This window comes from Narcine bancroftii, chromosome 4 (genome assembly GCF_036971445.1).
Source record: "Narcine bancroftii isolate sNarBan1 chromosome 4, sNarBan1.hap1, whole genome shotgun sequence".
NCBI classification, from domain to species: Eukaryota; Metazoa; Chordata; class Chondrichthyes; order Torpediniformes; family Narcinidae; genus Narcine; species Narcine bancroftii.
Window position 1 is genome coordinate 197,694,544 of NC_091472.1, and position 14,201 is coordinate 197,708,744.

Below are 14,201 nucleotides of genomic sequence, written 5' to 3' on the forward strand. Positions count from 1 at the left end.
TTATTTTTTTAAAAATAAATAATTATTTTTAAACTCTTTTTGTTTTCTGATTGTAATTGAGAGGGAATTAGGAGGTTGTTTTTTTCTCTCCTTTTTTTTCTCTTTTTTTTGGGGTTTTTTTTCTCTTTTTTCTTTCTTTTTTAAGAGGATGATGTCACAGAAGATAAGTCAAAAATTGAGGATGTTGAATTAGATGAAGAGGAAGATGAGGGGAAAGATGATAAGAAGAAAAAGAAGAAAATTAAGTACAAATACATTGAGGGAGAAGAGTTTAATAAAATTAAGTTAATTTCGATAGAGAATTTTGAAGATGTTATAAATGAAGAATATGGAGAATTTTATAAGAGTGAACTTTTTTCTTTTTTTATATAAGGGGAGGGGAAGGGAATAAAAAAGTTTATCTGATTGTTTTTCTAAGGGATGTTTTTGTTCTCTCGATGAATTATAAAGGAAACTTGGTATTAATGGAAATTCTGTATTTATGTATTATTAATTATGATTTTTGTATAACAGATATGTGGTTGATATATGATTTTAATATTTGAACTTAGTTTTAAAGTGGATTTCATTTGTTAAATACATGTATTTTGTTTGATTTAAATATATGTTTAAGGGTATTATTTTAGTATTGATTTTTTTTGTTGTTAAGTTTTATCCTTTTTTTGTAAGTGGGGTTTTTTCTATTTTATTTACAATATTGTTAATTAATTCTTCACTCTTTAATTTGGGAGGGAGGGTTGGACTAATTTTAAATTAGATGATTAATGTTGTATTATAATTAATAGGGGAGGTTAATTTGTCTATTTTAATGATGTAGTATTCTAATTTTTATTATCTTATATTTTATTATTTCTTTAAATGTAATTTTTATTTTATTCATGTCATAAAATTTTAAATAAAGTTAAAAAAAATATTGGCTTGGTGGAAGAAAACAGTGGATGGTTGCTTCTCAGACTGGAGGTCTGGGTTGAGTGAAGTGCCTCAGGGATCTGTGTTGGGACCATTGCTGTTTTTTTATCTGTATAAATAACCTAGATGATAATGTGATGAATTGGATCAGATTTGCTGATGACACAAAAATAGGAGGTGTTGTGCACTGTGAGAAAGATTTTCAAAGTTTGCAGAGGGATCTGGATCAGCTGGGAAATTGGGCCAGTAAATGGCTGATGGAATTTAATGGAGATATATGCGAGGTGTTGCAGTTTGGAAGAGCAAATCAAGGAAGGACGTACAGTCTAAATGGTAGGGCAGTATGGAGTGCAGAGGAGCAGAGAAATCTGGGAATACAGATGCATTGTTTCCTGAAGATGGCGCCACATGTGGACAGGGTTGTAAAGAAAAAAGCTTTAAAGCTTTTGGCATCTTGGTCTTTATAAATCAAAGTATAGAAGTTGGAATGTTATGTTGAAGTTATTCAAGTTATTGGTGAGATTACACTTAGAATATTGTGAGCAGTTCTGGTCACCCAGCAGCAGGAAAGATATCAATAAGATGGAGAGAGTGCAGAGAAGATTTACTAAGATGTTGCCGAGTCTTTAAGAATTGAGTTACAGGGGAAGATTACACAGGTTAGGACTATACTCCTTGGAACAAAGAAGAATGAGGGGAAGCTTGATAGAGATTTATAAGATTATGAAGGGTATAGGCAGAGTAGATATGAGTAGGATATTTTCATTTAGATTGGGGGAGATAAATATGAGAGAGGCCATAGAGGGGGAGAGGTATAAAGAGGAACATCAGGGGAAAGTTTTTCACTCAGTGAGTGGTTGGAGTGTGGAATGAGCTGCCATATAATGGAGTGAATGAAGATTCAATCTTGAGTTTTAAAAAATAAATTGGATGAATACATGGATAGGAGAGGTCTGGAGGGTTATGGAATGAGAGCAGGTCAGTGGGATGAGCTAGTTTTATGGGTTGGCACAGACTAGAAGGGTCAAATGGCCTGTTTTCTGTGCTGTAATATTCTATGGTTCTACTATGTGACAATAATAGGAGTTTTAACTTTTCCTCTGGCAAAGGTCAGCATTTATCACCCATAACTGGAAGTGAGCTGCCTTCTTGAACTACTTCAGTCCCCGAAGACCATTAGACTTTCTTTTTTTTTCTTGGCATCTTGATGCTACAATGATGAAGGATTTTAGCTCTTTGGTTCTTGTTCAACCCAAGATCTGGAGCCAAGCAATCCTAGTGAAAGCCAAACTGGACAAGGTTGACCAAAAAGAGAAAGTAGTTTTGGTGGCACTCAGCAGATCAGACAGCAACTATGGGTAGAAATGGCTAGACAGTGCTTTGAATTCAAACCCTTTATCAAATTGGGATAAAGGGTTGTCATTTGAAGCTGTGGCTAGACCATGTAACGCCAGCTATTTGGATGATATTGCACCATGTGATGCCAGCTGTAGGACTGTGACAGGCCTGTATTAAATGTGAGGGGATTGTGTTCTTCTGGCTTTTCGACTGTGGCTGGACGGTATAATGTCAGTATTCAGCTGATAGGGCACTGTATAATGCCAGCTGTTTGGCTGTGGCAGGACTGTGTAACACCAGCTGTTCAGATGCGGTGGGACCATGCACTGCCAGCTGTTCGACTGCATCTAAACCATATAATGGCAGCTATTCAGCTGATGTGGCACTATCTCACTAGATATTCGACTGCGGCAGGACCATATAACACCAGTGGTCTGGATGCAGTGGGACGATGTACTGCCAAGTGTTCAACAGGTATGACATTGTGTACTGCCAGGTGTTTGGCTAACATGGCACTATGTAACGCCAGCTGTTTGACTGCGGCTGGACCATGTACCGCCAGTTGTTCAACTGATATGGCACTGTGTCTCAACAGCTATTTGAGTGGCTGGACTGTGTATTGCCAGGTGTTCGACTGATATGGCACCATGTCATGGCAGTTGTTTTGTGGTTGGACTGTGTAATGTCAGCTTTCAAATGTGAGGGAATTGTATAACACCAGATGTTCATCTGCAGTGGGAGAATGGAGTGCCAGCTGTTAGGAGACTATGGAATCCCAGGTGTTAAATGGGTGGGCACCATGCAATACCAGCTGTTCAGCTGTGGTGGGACATGCAATACCAGCTACTCAGCTGCAAGGGGACCCGGTAATGTCTGCTATTCGGGTGTGATGTGACTCTGCAAGGCCAGTTGTTGGACTATGGTTGGACTGTGTAACACCAGCTGTTCGTCTACAAGGGGATCCTGTAATGCCAACTGTTGGCTGTGGCAGGACCATGTAATGCCAGTTGTTCAGCTCTGAGGGTCATGTAATGCCAATGTTCCCTTAGTGATTGAACTGTGTATCTAGCTGTTCCTCTGTGCTGGAACCTGTGTGTTTAGCTGTGGGGCTGTGACAGGACCACTCGTTTAGCTGTGAAGGGACTGCATATCCAGGTGTAGGCTGTGATGGGACTGCGTGACTGCTGTGATGGGTCTATGTGTCCAGCTGTGTCAGGACTGCGTATTCAGCTGTGGGATTGTGATGGGAATGTGTGCCCAGCTGTGGGGTTGTGACAGGACCACATGTCCAGCTGTGATGGAACTGCGTGTCCAGCTGTGAGACTATGACCAGACCGCTTGACCAGCTGTGGGGGTGCAATGGCACTATGTGTCTTGCTGTGATGGGACCATGTGTCCAGCTGTGGGGCTGTTACAGGACTGTGTGTCAAACTGTGATGGGATTGCATGCCCAGCTGTGACGTGACTGCTTGTTGGGCTGCAGTCGGACTGTGTTTTCTGCTGTGGGGCTGGGATCCCGTGTCACGATGTGATAGGACCACATGTACAGCTGTGATGGGACTGTATGTCCAACTTTCAGGCTGTGGGGGAACCACATGTGCTGCCGTGACATGACCACAAATCTAGTTTTAGGGCTGTGATGGCACTGCATATCCAATTGTAGAGCTGTGATGGAACCATACGACCAGCTGTTTCAGGACAGTGTATCCAGCAGTGTGGCTGTGATATGACTGCGTGTCCAGCTGTGATGGAACTGTGCGTTCAGCTGTGGGCCTATGAAGATCCATGCCTCCAGCTGCGACGGGACAGCATGCTCAGTTGTGGGGCTGTGGCATGACCATGTGTCCAACTGTATGGCTGTGACGTGACTGCTTGTACAGCTGTGACGTGACTGCGTGTCCAGCTGTGACGTGACTGCGTGTCCAGCTGTGATGGGACCACAAATCTATCTGTGGGGTTGTAACGAGACCCAGTGTCCAGTTGTGACAGGATGGCATGACAGTTGTAACAGCAGCTTGTGTCCATCTGTGACAGGAGTGTGCGTTCAGCTGTGATGGGACTGCGTGTCCAGTTGTGATGGGAATGCATATCCAGCTCTGGCGCTGTCCTGTTCCTTTCCTCATTTCATCTTCCTCTGTTCCCTACCCTATGCCCCTTTCCTCTGTTCCCTGCCTCCTTCTCTGTCTCCTGTCCACTGCTCCTTGCCCTGCCTCTTCCCCTGTCTCTTGCCCCTCACCCCTTCCCTTCCCCGCCACCTTCCTCTGTCCCCCTTCCCTAATCTCCCGTCCCCTTCCCCTCTTCCTCTGTACCCCTTCCCAATTCCCCCATCCCCTTCCCGTCTCCTATCCCCTTACCATTCCCGTCCCCTATCCCCTTATCCTCTTCCCCTCCCCATCCTTTTACCCTGCCTCCTTCCCTTCCCCTATCCCCTTGTCCTCTTCCCCTCCCCTCCCCCTCCCCATCCCTTTCCCCTGCCTCCTTCCCTTCCCCTCCCCTGCCCACTTTCCCCCCTCCCCTGCCCTCTTCTCCCTGTCCCTTTCCAAGCCTCCTGCCCCCTTCCCTTGTCTCCTACCCCCGTTCCCCTGTCCCCTCCTGCCCCGACCCTTTCCCTTATCTACTTCCCCAGTCCACTTCCTCAAGCTCCTACCCCCTTCCCGGTCCCATCCTCTCTCCTCCCCCTCCCCTCCCCCTGTCCTGTAACCATCCTTCCTCTTCCCCCTGTCTCCTCTTTCACCATCCCAGTCCCCTCCCCCTCCCTCTCCCTCTACCTCCCCCTCCCTCTCCCTCTACCTCCCCCTCCCTCTCTCCTCCCCCCTCCTCTCTCCTCCCCCTCCCTCTCTCCTCCCCATCCCTGCCCCTTTCCCTTCCCTCCCTTCCTCCTTTCCCCCACTCCCCTTCCCCCTCCCCTCCTTTCCCCCACTCCCCTCCCCCTCTCCACACTTCCCCCTCCCTCCTCCCTCCCCCTCTCCACACTTCCCCTCCCTCCCTGCCCTCCCCCTCTCCACACTTCCCCCTCCCTCCCCCTCTCCACATTTCCCCCTCCCTCCCCCTCTCCACACTTCCCCTCCCTCCCCCTCTCCACACTTCCCCCTCCCTCCCTCCCCCTCTCCACACTTCCCCCTCCCCTCCCTCCCCCTCTCCACACTTCCCCCTCCCTCCCTCCCCCTCTCCACACTTCCCCTCCCCTCCCTCCCCCCCCTCTCCACACTTCCCCCTCCCTCCCTCCCCCTCTCCACACTTCCCCCTCCCTCCCTCCCCCTCTCCACACTTCCCCCTCCCTCCCTCCCTCCCCCTCTCCACACCCCCCTCCCTCCCCCCTCTCCACACTTCCCTCTCCACACTTCCCCCTCCCTCCCTCCCCCTCTCCACACTTCCCCCTCCCTCCCCTCTACACACTTCCCCCCCTCCCCTCCCCTCTACTCTTCCCCCTCCCTCCCGCCTCCCCCACTCCACACTTCCCCCTCCCTCTCTCTACACTTCCCTCTTCTCCCCTCCCCTCTTCCTCCCCTCCCCTCTTCCTCCCCTCCCCTCTACACTTCCCCCGCCCCCTATTCCCCCACCTCCTCCTCTTCCCCTTCCCTTCCCCTTCCCCTCTCCACACTTCCCCCTCCCTCCCCCTCTCCTCACTTCCCCTCCCCTTCCCGCCCCTCCACACCCCCCTCCCCTCCACACCCCCCGCCCCTCCACACCCCCCTCCCCTTCCCCCGCCCCCGTCCGTCCGTCCGTCCGTCCCCTTCGTCCTGCCCCTCTGCACTGCCCCTTCCTCTTATCTCCTGCCCCTCTGCACTGCCCCTTCCTCTTATCTCCTGCCCCTCTGCACTGCCCCTTCCTCTTATCCCCTGCCCCCCTGTTCCCGCCTCTTGCCCCCCTGTTCCCGTCTCCTGCCTCCTTGTTCCCGTCTCCTGCCTCCTGTTCCCGCCTCCTGACCCCTGTTCCCGTCTCCTGCCTCCTGGCCCCTTTCCGTGTCTCCTTCCCACGCCCCTATTCGCTGTCCCCAGTGTGGTTGGGGTCTCCATGCCCACCACATACTGGGGCGGTGCCCCTTTAACAGCGGGCATGTGACTGCGCGGCGGGGGAGGTATTTCAACCCGGAAGTTCGCGGTATCGTCTTATTCACTACATTTCCCGGTGTGCACCTGGCGCGGCGCGCAGCGTGTTTCGGTGTCCAGGCCGGTGTTGAGTGTGTCGGGCCCGCGGTCTGAGCTGCTCAGGTAAAACTGCTATTCGGTTGCCAGTCCCGGCCTCCGGTTCACGGGGACTGCGCCGCCAGTCGGTGATGGGGCGCCGACTCTCCTCACTCGGAATCCAGAGATCTCCGGATCGAGGGAAAGGGTTAATGGGGAGGCGGAAGGTGAAAGCGTTTCACAGTGAGGAATGTGGCGCAGTAGGGGTTAACGACGAGGGCCAGTGGCCACGGGTGGGTTAACGGAGGGGAGCGGCCGCGGGAAGGGTTAACGGGGGGAGGCCGGCCGCGGGAAGGGTTAACGGGGGGGAGCCGGCCGCGGGAAGGGTTAACAAGGGGGAGCCGGCCGCGGGAAGGGTTAACGGGGGGAGCCGGCCGCGGGAAGGGTTAACGGGGGGAGCCGGCCGCGGGAAGGGTTAACGGGGGGAGCCGGCCGCGGGAAGGGTTAACGGGGGGGAGCCGGCCGCGGGAAGGGTTAACGGGGGGAGCCGGCCGCGGGAAGGGTTAACGGGGGGAGCCGGCCGCGGGAAGGGTTAACGGGGGGAGCCGGCCGCGGGAAGGGTTAACGGGGGGAGCCGGCCGCGGGAAGGGTTAACGACGAGGGCCAGTGGCCACGGGTTGGGTTAACTGAGCGGAGCCGGCCACAGGAAGGTTTAATGGGGGGGAGCCGCCCGCGGGAAGGGTTAACGACAAGGGCCAGTGGCCACGGGTTGGGTTAACTGAGGGGAACCGGACGCGGGAAGGCTTAACGGGGGAGCCGGCCGCGGGAAGGGTTAACGGGGGAGCCGGCCGCGGGAAGGGTTAACGGGGGAGCCGGCCGCGGGAAGGGTTAACGGGGGAGCCGGCCGCGGGAAGGGTTAACGGGGGAGCCGGCCGCGGGAAGGGTTAACGGGGGGAGCCGGCCGCGGGAAGGGTTAACGGGGCAGCCGGCCGCGGGAAGGGTTAACGGGGGAGCCGGCCGCGGGAAGGGTTAACGGGGGAGCCGGCCGCGGGAAGGGTAACGGGGGAGCCGGCCGCGGGAAGGGTTAACGGGGGAGCCGGCCGCGGGAAGGGTTAACGGGGGAGCCGGCCGCGGGAAGGGTTAACGGGGGGGGGAGCCGGCCGCGGGAAGGGTTAACGGGGGGGGGAGCCGGCCGCGGGAAGGGTTAACGGGGGGGAGCCGGCCGCGGGAAGGGTTAACGGGGGGGAGCCGGCCGCGGGAAGGGTCAACGGGGGGGGAGCCGGCCGCGGGAAGGGTCAACGGGGGGGAGCGGCCGCGGGAAGGGTCAACGGGGGGGAGCCGGCCGCGGGAAGGGTCAACGGGGGAGCCGGCCGCGGGAAGGGTCAACGGGGGAGCCGGCCGCGGGAAGGGTCAACGGGGGAGCCGGCCGCGGGAAGGGTCAACGGGGGAGCCGGCCGCGGGAAGGGTCAACGGGGAGCCGGCCGCGGGAAGGGTCAACGGGGGAGCCGGCCGCGGGAAGGGTCAACGGGGGAGCCGGCCGCGGGAAGGGTCAACGGGGGAGCCGGCCGCGGGAAGGGTCAACGGGGGAGCCGGCCGCGGGAAGGGTCAACGGGGAGCCGGCCGCGGGAAGGGTCAACGGGGGAGCCGGCCGCGGGAAGGGTCAACGGGGGAGCCGGCCGCGGGAAGGGTCAACGGGGGAGCCGGCCGCGGGAAAGGGTCAACGGGGGAGCCGGCCGCGGGAAGGGTCAACGGGGGAGCCGGCCGCGGGAAGGGTCAACGGGGGAGCCGGCCGCGGGAAGGGTCAACGGGGGAGCCGGCCGCGGGAAGGGTCAACGGGGGAGCCGGCCGCGGGAAGGGTCAACGGGGGAGCCGGCCGCGGGAAGGGTCAACGGGGGAGCCGGCCGCGGGAAGGGTCAACGGGGGAGCCGGCCGCGGCACGGGTCAACGGGGGAGCCGGCCGCGGCACGGGTCAACGGGGGAGCCGGCCGCGGCACGGGTCAACGGGGGAGCCGGCCGCGGCACGGGTCAACGGGGGAGCCGGCCGCGGCACGGGTCAACGGGGGAGCCGGCCGCGGCACGGGTCAACGGGGGAGCCGGCCGCGGCACGGGTCAACGGGGGAGCCGGCCGCGGCACGGGTCAACGGGGGAGCCGGCCGCGGCACGGGTCAACGGGGGAGCCGGCCGCGGCACGGGTCAACGGGGGAGCCGGCCGCGGCACGGGTCAACGGGGGAGCCGGCCGCGGCACGGGTCAACGGGGGAGCCGGCCGCGGCACGGGTCAACGGGGGAGCCGGCCGCGGCACGGGTCAACGGGGGAGCCGGCCGCGGCACGGGTCAACGGGGGAGCCGGCCGCGGCACGGGTCAACGGGGGAGCCGGCCGCGGCACGGGTCAACGGGGGAGCCGGCCGCGGCACGGGTCTACGGGGGAGCCGGCCGCGGCACGGGTCTACGGGGGAGCCGGCCGCGGCACGGGTCTACGGGGGAGCCGGCCGCGGCACGGGTCTACGGGGGAGCCGGCCGCGGCACGGGTCTACGGGGGAGCCGGCCGCGGCACGGGTCTACGGGGGAGCCGGCCGCGGCACGGGTCAACGGGGGAGCCGGCCGCGGCACGGGTCAACGGGGGAGCCGGCCGCGGCACGGGTCAACGGGGGAGCCGGCCGCGGCACGGGTCAACGGGGGAGCCGGCCGCGGCACGGGTCAACGGGGGAGCCGGCCGCGGCACGGGTCAACGGGGGGTGGAGCCGGCCGCGGCACGGGTCAACGGGGGGTGGAGCCGGCCGCGGCACGGGTCAACGGGGGGTGGAGCCGGCCGCGGCACGGGTCAACGGGGGGTGGAGCCGGCCGCGGCACGGGTCAACGGGGGGTGGAGCCGGCCGCGGCACGGGTCAACGGGGGGTGGAGCCGGCCGCGGCACGGGTCAACGGGGGGTGGAGCCGGCCGCGGCACGGGTCAACGGGGGGTGGAGCCGGCCGCGGCACGGGTCAACGGGGGGTGGAGCCGGCCGCGGCACGGGTCAACGGGGGGTGGAGCCGGCCGCGGGAAGGGTCAACGGGGGGTGGAGCCGGCCGCGGGAAGGGTCAACGGGGGGTGGAGCCGGCCGCGGGAAGGGTCAACGGGGGGTGGAGCCGGCCGCGGGAAGGGTCAACGGGGGGTGGAGCCGGCCGCGGGAAGGGTCAACGGGGGGTGGAGCCGGCCGCGGGATGGGTCAACGGGGGGTGGAGCCGGCCGCGGGATGGGTTAACTGAGGGGGGGGGGGTAGCTGGCCGCAACAAAGTTTGGGGGGGTGGGGGGAGAGTTGGCTGCAGGAAGGATTAACTATAGAACACTTCATCACAGAAAACAGGCCATTTGGCCTTTCATTCCACTATTCCCATTGTCCTGCACCCACTCCATAATCCTCCAGACCTCTCCCATCCATATGTATCTATCCATTTTATTCTTAAACCATGAGTTAGCATGTATTTATTACAAAATTCACCCTAAAGCCTTGTCTTCTCATAGTTATCTCTCCTAATCTCAGAGGAAAGAGCCTACTTGCATTTATTCTGTCTATTGTCCTCATGAATTTGTCAACCTCTTTCAAATCTCCCCTTATTCTTCCTTGCTTCAAGTCCTAACCTGTTTAATCTTTTGCTGCAGCTCCTCTCCTGAAGACTTGGCAACATCGTAGTAAGTCTTCTCTGTACTCTCTCAATCTTATTGATATCTTTCCTGTAGTTTGGCGACCAGAACTGCACACAATACTCCAAATTTGGCCTCACTAATGACTTGCACAACCTCACCATAGCATCCCAATTCCTGAAGTCCTGATCTATGAAGGCCAACATGCCAAAGACTTTATTCACAACCCTGTCTTCCTGACGTGTCACTTTCAGGGAATTATGTATCTGTATTCCCAGATCCCTTTGCTCCTCCGCACTCCTCAGTGCCCTACCATTTACTGTGCATGTCCTATCTTGGTTTGTCCTTCCAAAATGCAACACCTCACACTTGCCTGCATTAAATTCCATCTGCCATTTTTCCAGTTGTCCAGATCCCTCTGCGAGCTTTGAAAACTGTCCTTGCTGTCCACAATCTTAGTGTTCTCAGCAAACTTGCTGAACCAATTTACCACATTATCATCTAGATCATTGATAAGGACAACAAACAATGGTCCCAGTACTAATCCCTGAGGCACACCACTAATCACAGGCCTCCAGTCTGCGAAGCAATCATCCACTACTCTGTCTTCTCTTATTCAGCCAATTTCAAATTCAATTTACAACCTCTCCATGGATACCTAATGTTTGAACCTTCTGAACTAACCTCCTATGTGGAACCTTGTCAAAGGTATTCCTTCATCTTTCTTGGTAACTTACTCAAAAAAAACTCTACAAGAATCGTTAAACATGACCTACTACACACAGTCATGCTGACTGTCCAAAAACTTGTATATCCGATCTCTCAGAACACCCTCTCATAATTTACCAACTACTGATGTCAGGATCACTGGCCTGTAATTTTCTGGTTTACTTTTGGAGCCTTTTTTTAAACAGTGGAACAACATGAGTTACTCTCTAATCCTCTGGCACCTCACCCATGGCTGAGGACATTTCAAGTATTTTTACCAGGGCCCCTGCAATTTCTACACTAGTCTCCCTCAAGATCCAAGGGGATATCATGTCAGGCCTGGGGCATTTATCTACCTTTATTCACTGTAAGGCAGCAAGCACCTCCTCCTCCTCAATCTCGATATGTTCCATGCCATGACTACTTGTTTCCCTTCCTTCCTTATGCCAGTTTCCTGAGTAAATACTGATGCAAAAAAACAAGATCTTACCTGTCTCGTGAGGCTCCACACATAGTTGACCACTCTGATCTTCTAGGGGACTATTTTTGTCCCTTACTATCCTTCTACTCTTAAAATACTTGTAGAAACCTTTCAGCTTTACTTCACATATCTGTCAAAGCAGGTAACGACGGGGAGCAGTGGCCGCGGGAAGGGTTAATGACGGAGCAGTGACCATGGGAAAGGTTACTGGAGTGGAACTGGCTGTGGGGTGGGTTAATGGAGGGGAACTGGCTGCACAAAGAGTTAATGATGGGGAACAGTGGGATGGGTTTAAAGGCGGGGCACAGTGGCCACGGGAAGGGTTAACGAAGGGGCCAGCGGCCCTGGTAATGTTCAACGGCGGGGGCCTCATGGCCCTTGAAATGGTTTAAGGCCAGGTAATGGTGAAGGGTAGGATTAATGAACAGGGTCAGTGCCAGTGGGCAGTTAATGATGGGATCAATGGTGGCAGAAGGGTTAATGATGGAGCTGTCTGCTGGAGTGGATAATGACTACAGTCTTTGGAGGAGGGAATTAATGGTGGCGGTCAGTGATGGAGGGGTAACTGGTATTTTTTCATATTTTTGTATTTGGCACGGGAATTTGGTGCTCTGCTGCACTCCTGGTGGCAAGTAGGAGGGGAGCTGCCACTTTGACCTGGTGGAGAATGTGCTGAGTCCCAGGAACTCAATGTGACATTTCCATGTTGCAATGTGTGTAGCTCAGAGGGATACCGCCAGGTGGCAGACTTGCCCTATACTTGCTGACCTCTGCATTGGAGGTTGCAGGTTTTTGGAGGATGTTGGACAAGCAATTGTGCATTTAGTAGGCATGCACTCCCCCAGTGAACCACACTATGGTGCAGGCTGGGAGGCACCAACATGAAACTAGGTACTCAAAGGGTTGGACCAGCACCCATGGGTATCTTGCCAGTTAGCCTGCGCACCTCCTCCCCTTTCCACCCTTCTCTCCTCTCCCACTTTTTTATTCAGACGTCTGCCTGTGTGCTTATTCCTGACCAAAGGCCAGGCCTGAAATGTTTTTTTAAATTATTTTTTAATTTTTTATTTTCACACCATAAATCACATTAACCATGGTACACACTTTTTCCTTTTCACACATATACAGTGCCATTTTCTCCCCCCCCTCCCTCCTCCCATCCCACCCTCCCTACCTCCCCCCTCCCGTCCATTTAAGGTATACAATCTAGGATACATTAAACCAGTCAGACAATGTTGTCATTCAATAAAAATACACCAGAAATTCTACTGATGTCATTTTCATTTCCTTTTCCTTCCGTTAACTTAGGTAATGATTGTCCCCGGTAGGTTTTCGCTATTGTATTTAATGTAAGGCTCCCATATTTGTTCGAATATTTCAATATTATTTCTTAAACTATATGTTAATTTTTCTAATGGAATACATTTATTCATTTCTATATACCATTGTTGTATTTTCAAATTATCTTCCAATTTCCAGGTTGACATAATACATTTTTTTGCTACGGCTAGAGCTATCTTAACAAATCTTTTTTGTGCATCCTCCAAATCAATTCCAAATTCTTTGTTTTTTATGTTACTTAGGAGGAAGATCTCTGGATTCTTTGGTATATTGTTTTCTGTTATTTTATTTAATATCTGATTTAGATCTTCCCAAAATTTTTTTACTTTCTCACATGCCCAGATTGCATGAATTGTTGTTCCCATTTCTTTTTTACATCGAAAACATCTATCAGATACTGTTGGGTCCCATTTATTTAACTTTTGAGGTGTAATGTATAGCCTGCGTATCCAGTTATATTGTATCATACGTAACCTCGTATTTATTGTATTTCTCATCGTTCCGGAGCATAACTTCTCCCATGTTTCCTTTTTTATCTTTATATTTAAATCTTGTTCCCATTTTTGTTTAGCTTTACCATTTGTTTCCTCATTCTCCTTTTCTTGCAATTTAATATACATATTTGTTATAAATCTTTTGATTATCATTGTATCTGTAATCACATATTCAAGGTTACTTCCCTCTGGCAAACTCAAGCTGCTTCCTAATTTATCCTTCAAGTAGGATCTCAATTGGTAATATGCCAGCGCTGTATCTTGAGTTATATTGTACTTATCTTTCATTTGTTCAAAGGATAAGAATCTATTTCCTGAAAAACAATTTTCTATTCTTTTAATCCCTTTTTTTTCCCATTCTCTAAAGGAAAGGTTATCTATTGTAAAAGGGAGTAACTTGTTTTGCGTCAATATTAGTTTTGGTAATTGATAATTTGTTTTATTTCTTTCTACATGAATCTTCTTCCAAATATTGAGGAGATGATGTAATACTGGAGAACTTCTATGTGGTACCAATTTTTCATCCCATTTATATAATATGTGTTCAGGTATCTTTTCCCCTATTTTATCTAATTCTAATCTCGTCCAATCTGGCTTTTCCCTTGTTTGATAAAAATCTGATAGGTATCTTAATGGTGCGGCTCTATAATAATTTTTAAAGTTTGGCAGTTGTAAGCCTCCTTGTTTATACCATTCTGTTAATTTATCTAGTGCTATCCTCGGTTTCCTCTCCATAAAAATTTCCTTATTATTTTCTTTAACTCCTTGAAGAATTTCTCTGTCAGTTGTATTGGCAATGCCTGAAATAAGTATAATATCCTTGGAAAAATGTTCATTTTAATACATTTTATCCTTCCTATTAGTGCCAGGCCTGAAATGTTGATCACTGCGGATACTGCATGACCTGCTGAGTTTTTCTAGCACATTTGCATGCTGCACTCAACACCAGCATCTGCAGACTTTCCTGTTTCAACTCCATGGAGAGAGATGGTTAGTGTTTCAAAAAGGGATCTTTCCTGAAGGCCAGGTTCGTGACCCAAAATGTTAACTGACCGTTTCCCTCCATGGATGCTGCCTGCTCTGATGAGCTTCTTGATATTTGTTAGTTGGAAGGGCCTTGGAGTGTCTGAGGGCGACTCATTCACCGCAAGCTATTGCAGGCATGCTTGAGTTCCTGGATCATCC

At 52.9% G+C, this 14,201-nt stretch overlaps 2 protein-coding genes across 3 annotated transcripts in view; both read left to right on the plus strand.

Moving 5' to 3' along the window:
- The first annotated feature begins 2,989 nt into the window (after positions 1 to 2,989).
- Positions 2,990 to 10,497, plus strand: LOC138762414 (uncharacterized PE-PGRS family protein PE_PGRS54-like). Its single transcript, XM_069936174.1, has 8 exons — positions 2,990 to 3,113; positions 6,483 to 6,598; positions 6,636 to 6,816; positions 6,874 to 6,933; positions 7,078 to 7,230; positions 7,286 to 7,399; positions 7,574 to 9,607; positions 10,397 to 10,497. Exons 1-8 carry the CDS (start codon positions 2,990 to 2,992, stop codon positions 10,495 to 10,497), a joined length of 2,883 nt encoding a protein of 960 aa, XP_069792275.1.
- LOC138761440 (serine/threonine-protein phosphatase 4 catalytic subunit-like) overlaps positions 6,002 to 14,201 on the plus strand; it is a 68,478-nt gene continuing 60,278 nt past the window's right edge. Inside the window, exon 1 of one of the 2 annotated variants that reach the window (XM_069933579.1) lies at positions 6,002 to 6,458. The gene's annotated coding sequence lies outside the window, so the exon portion shown is untranslated. The remainder of the gene's footprint in view (positions 6,459 to 14,201) is intronic. The other variant, XM_069933580.1, reaches the window with a different exon arrangement.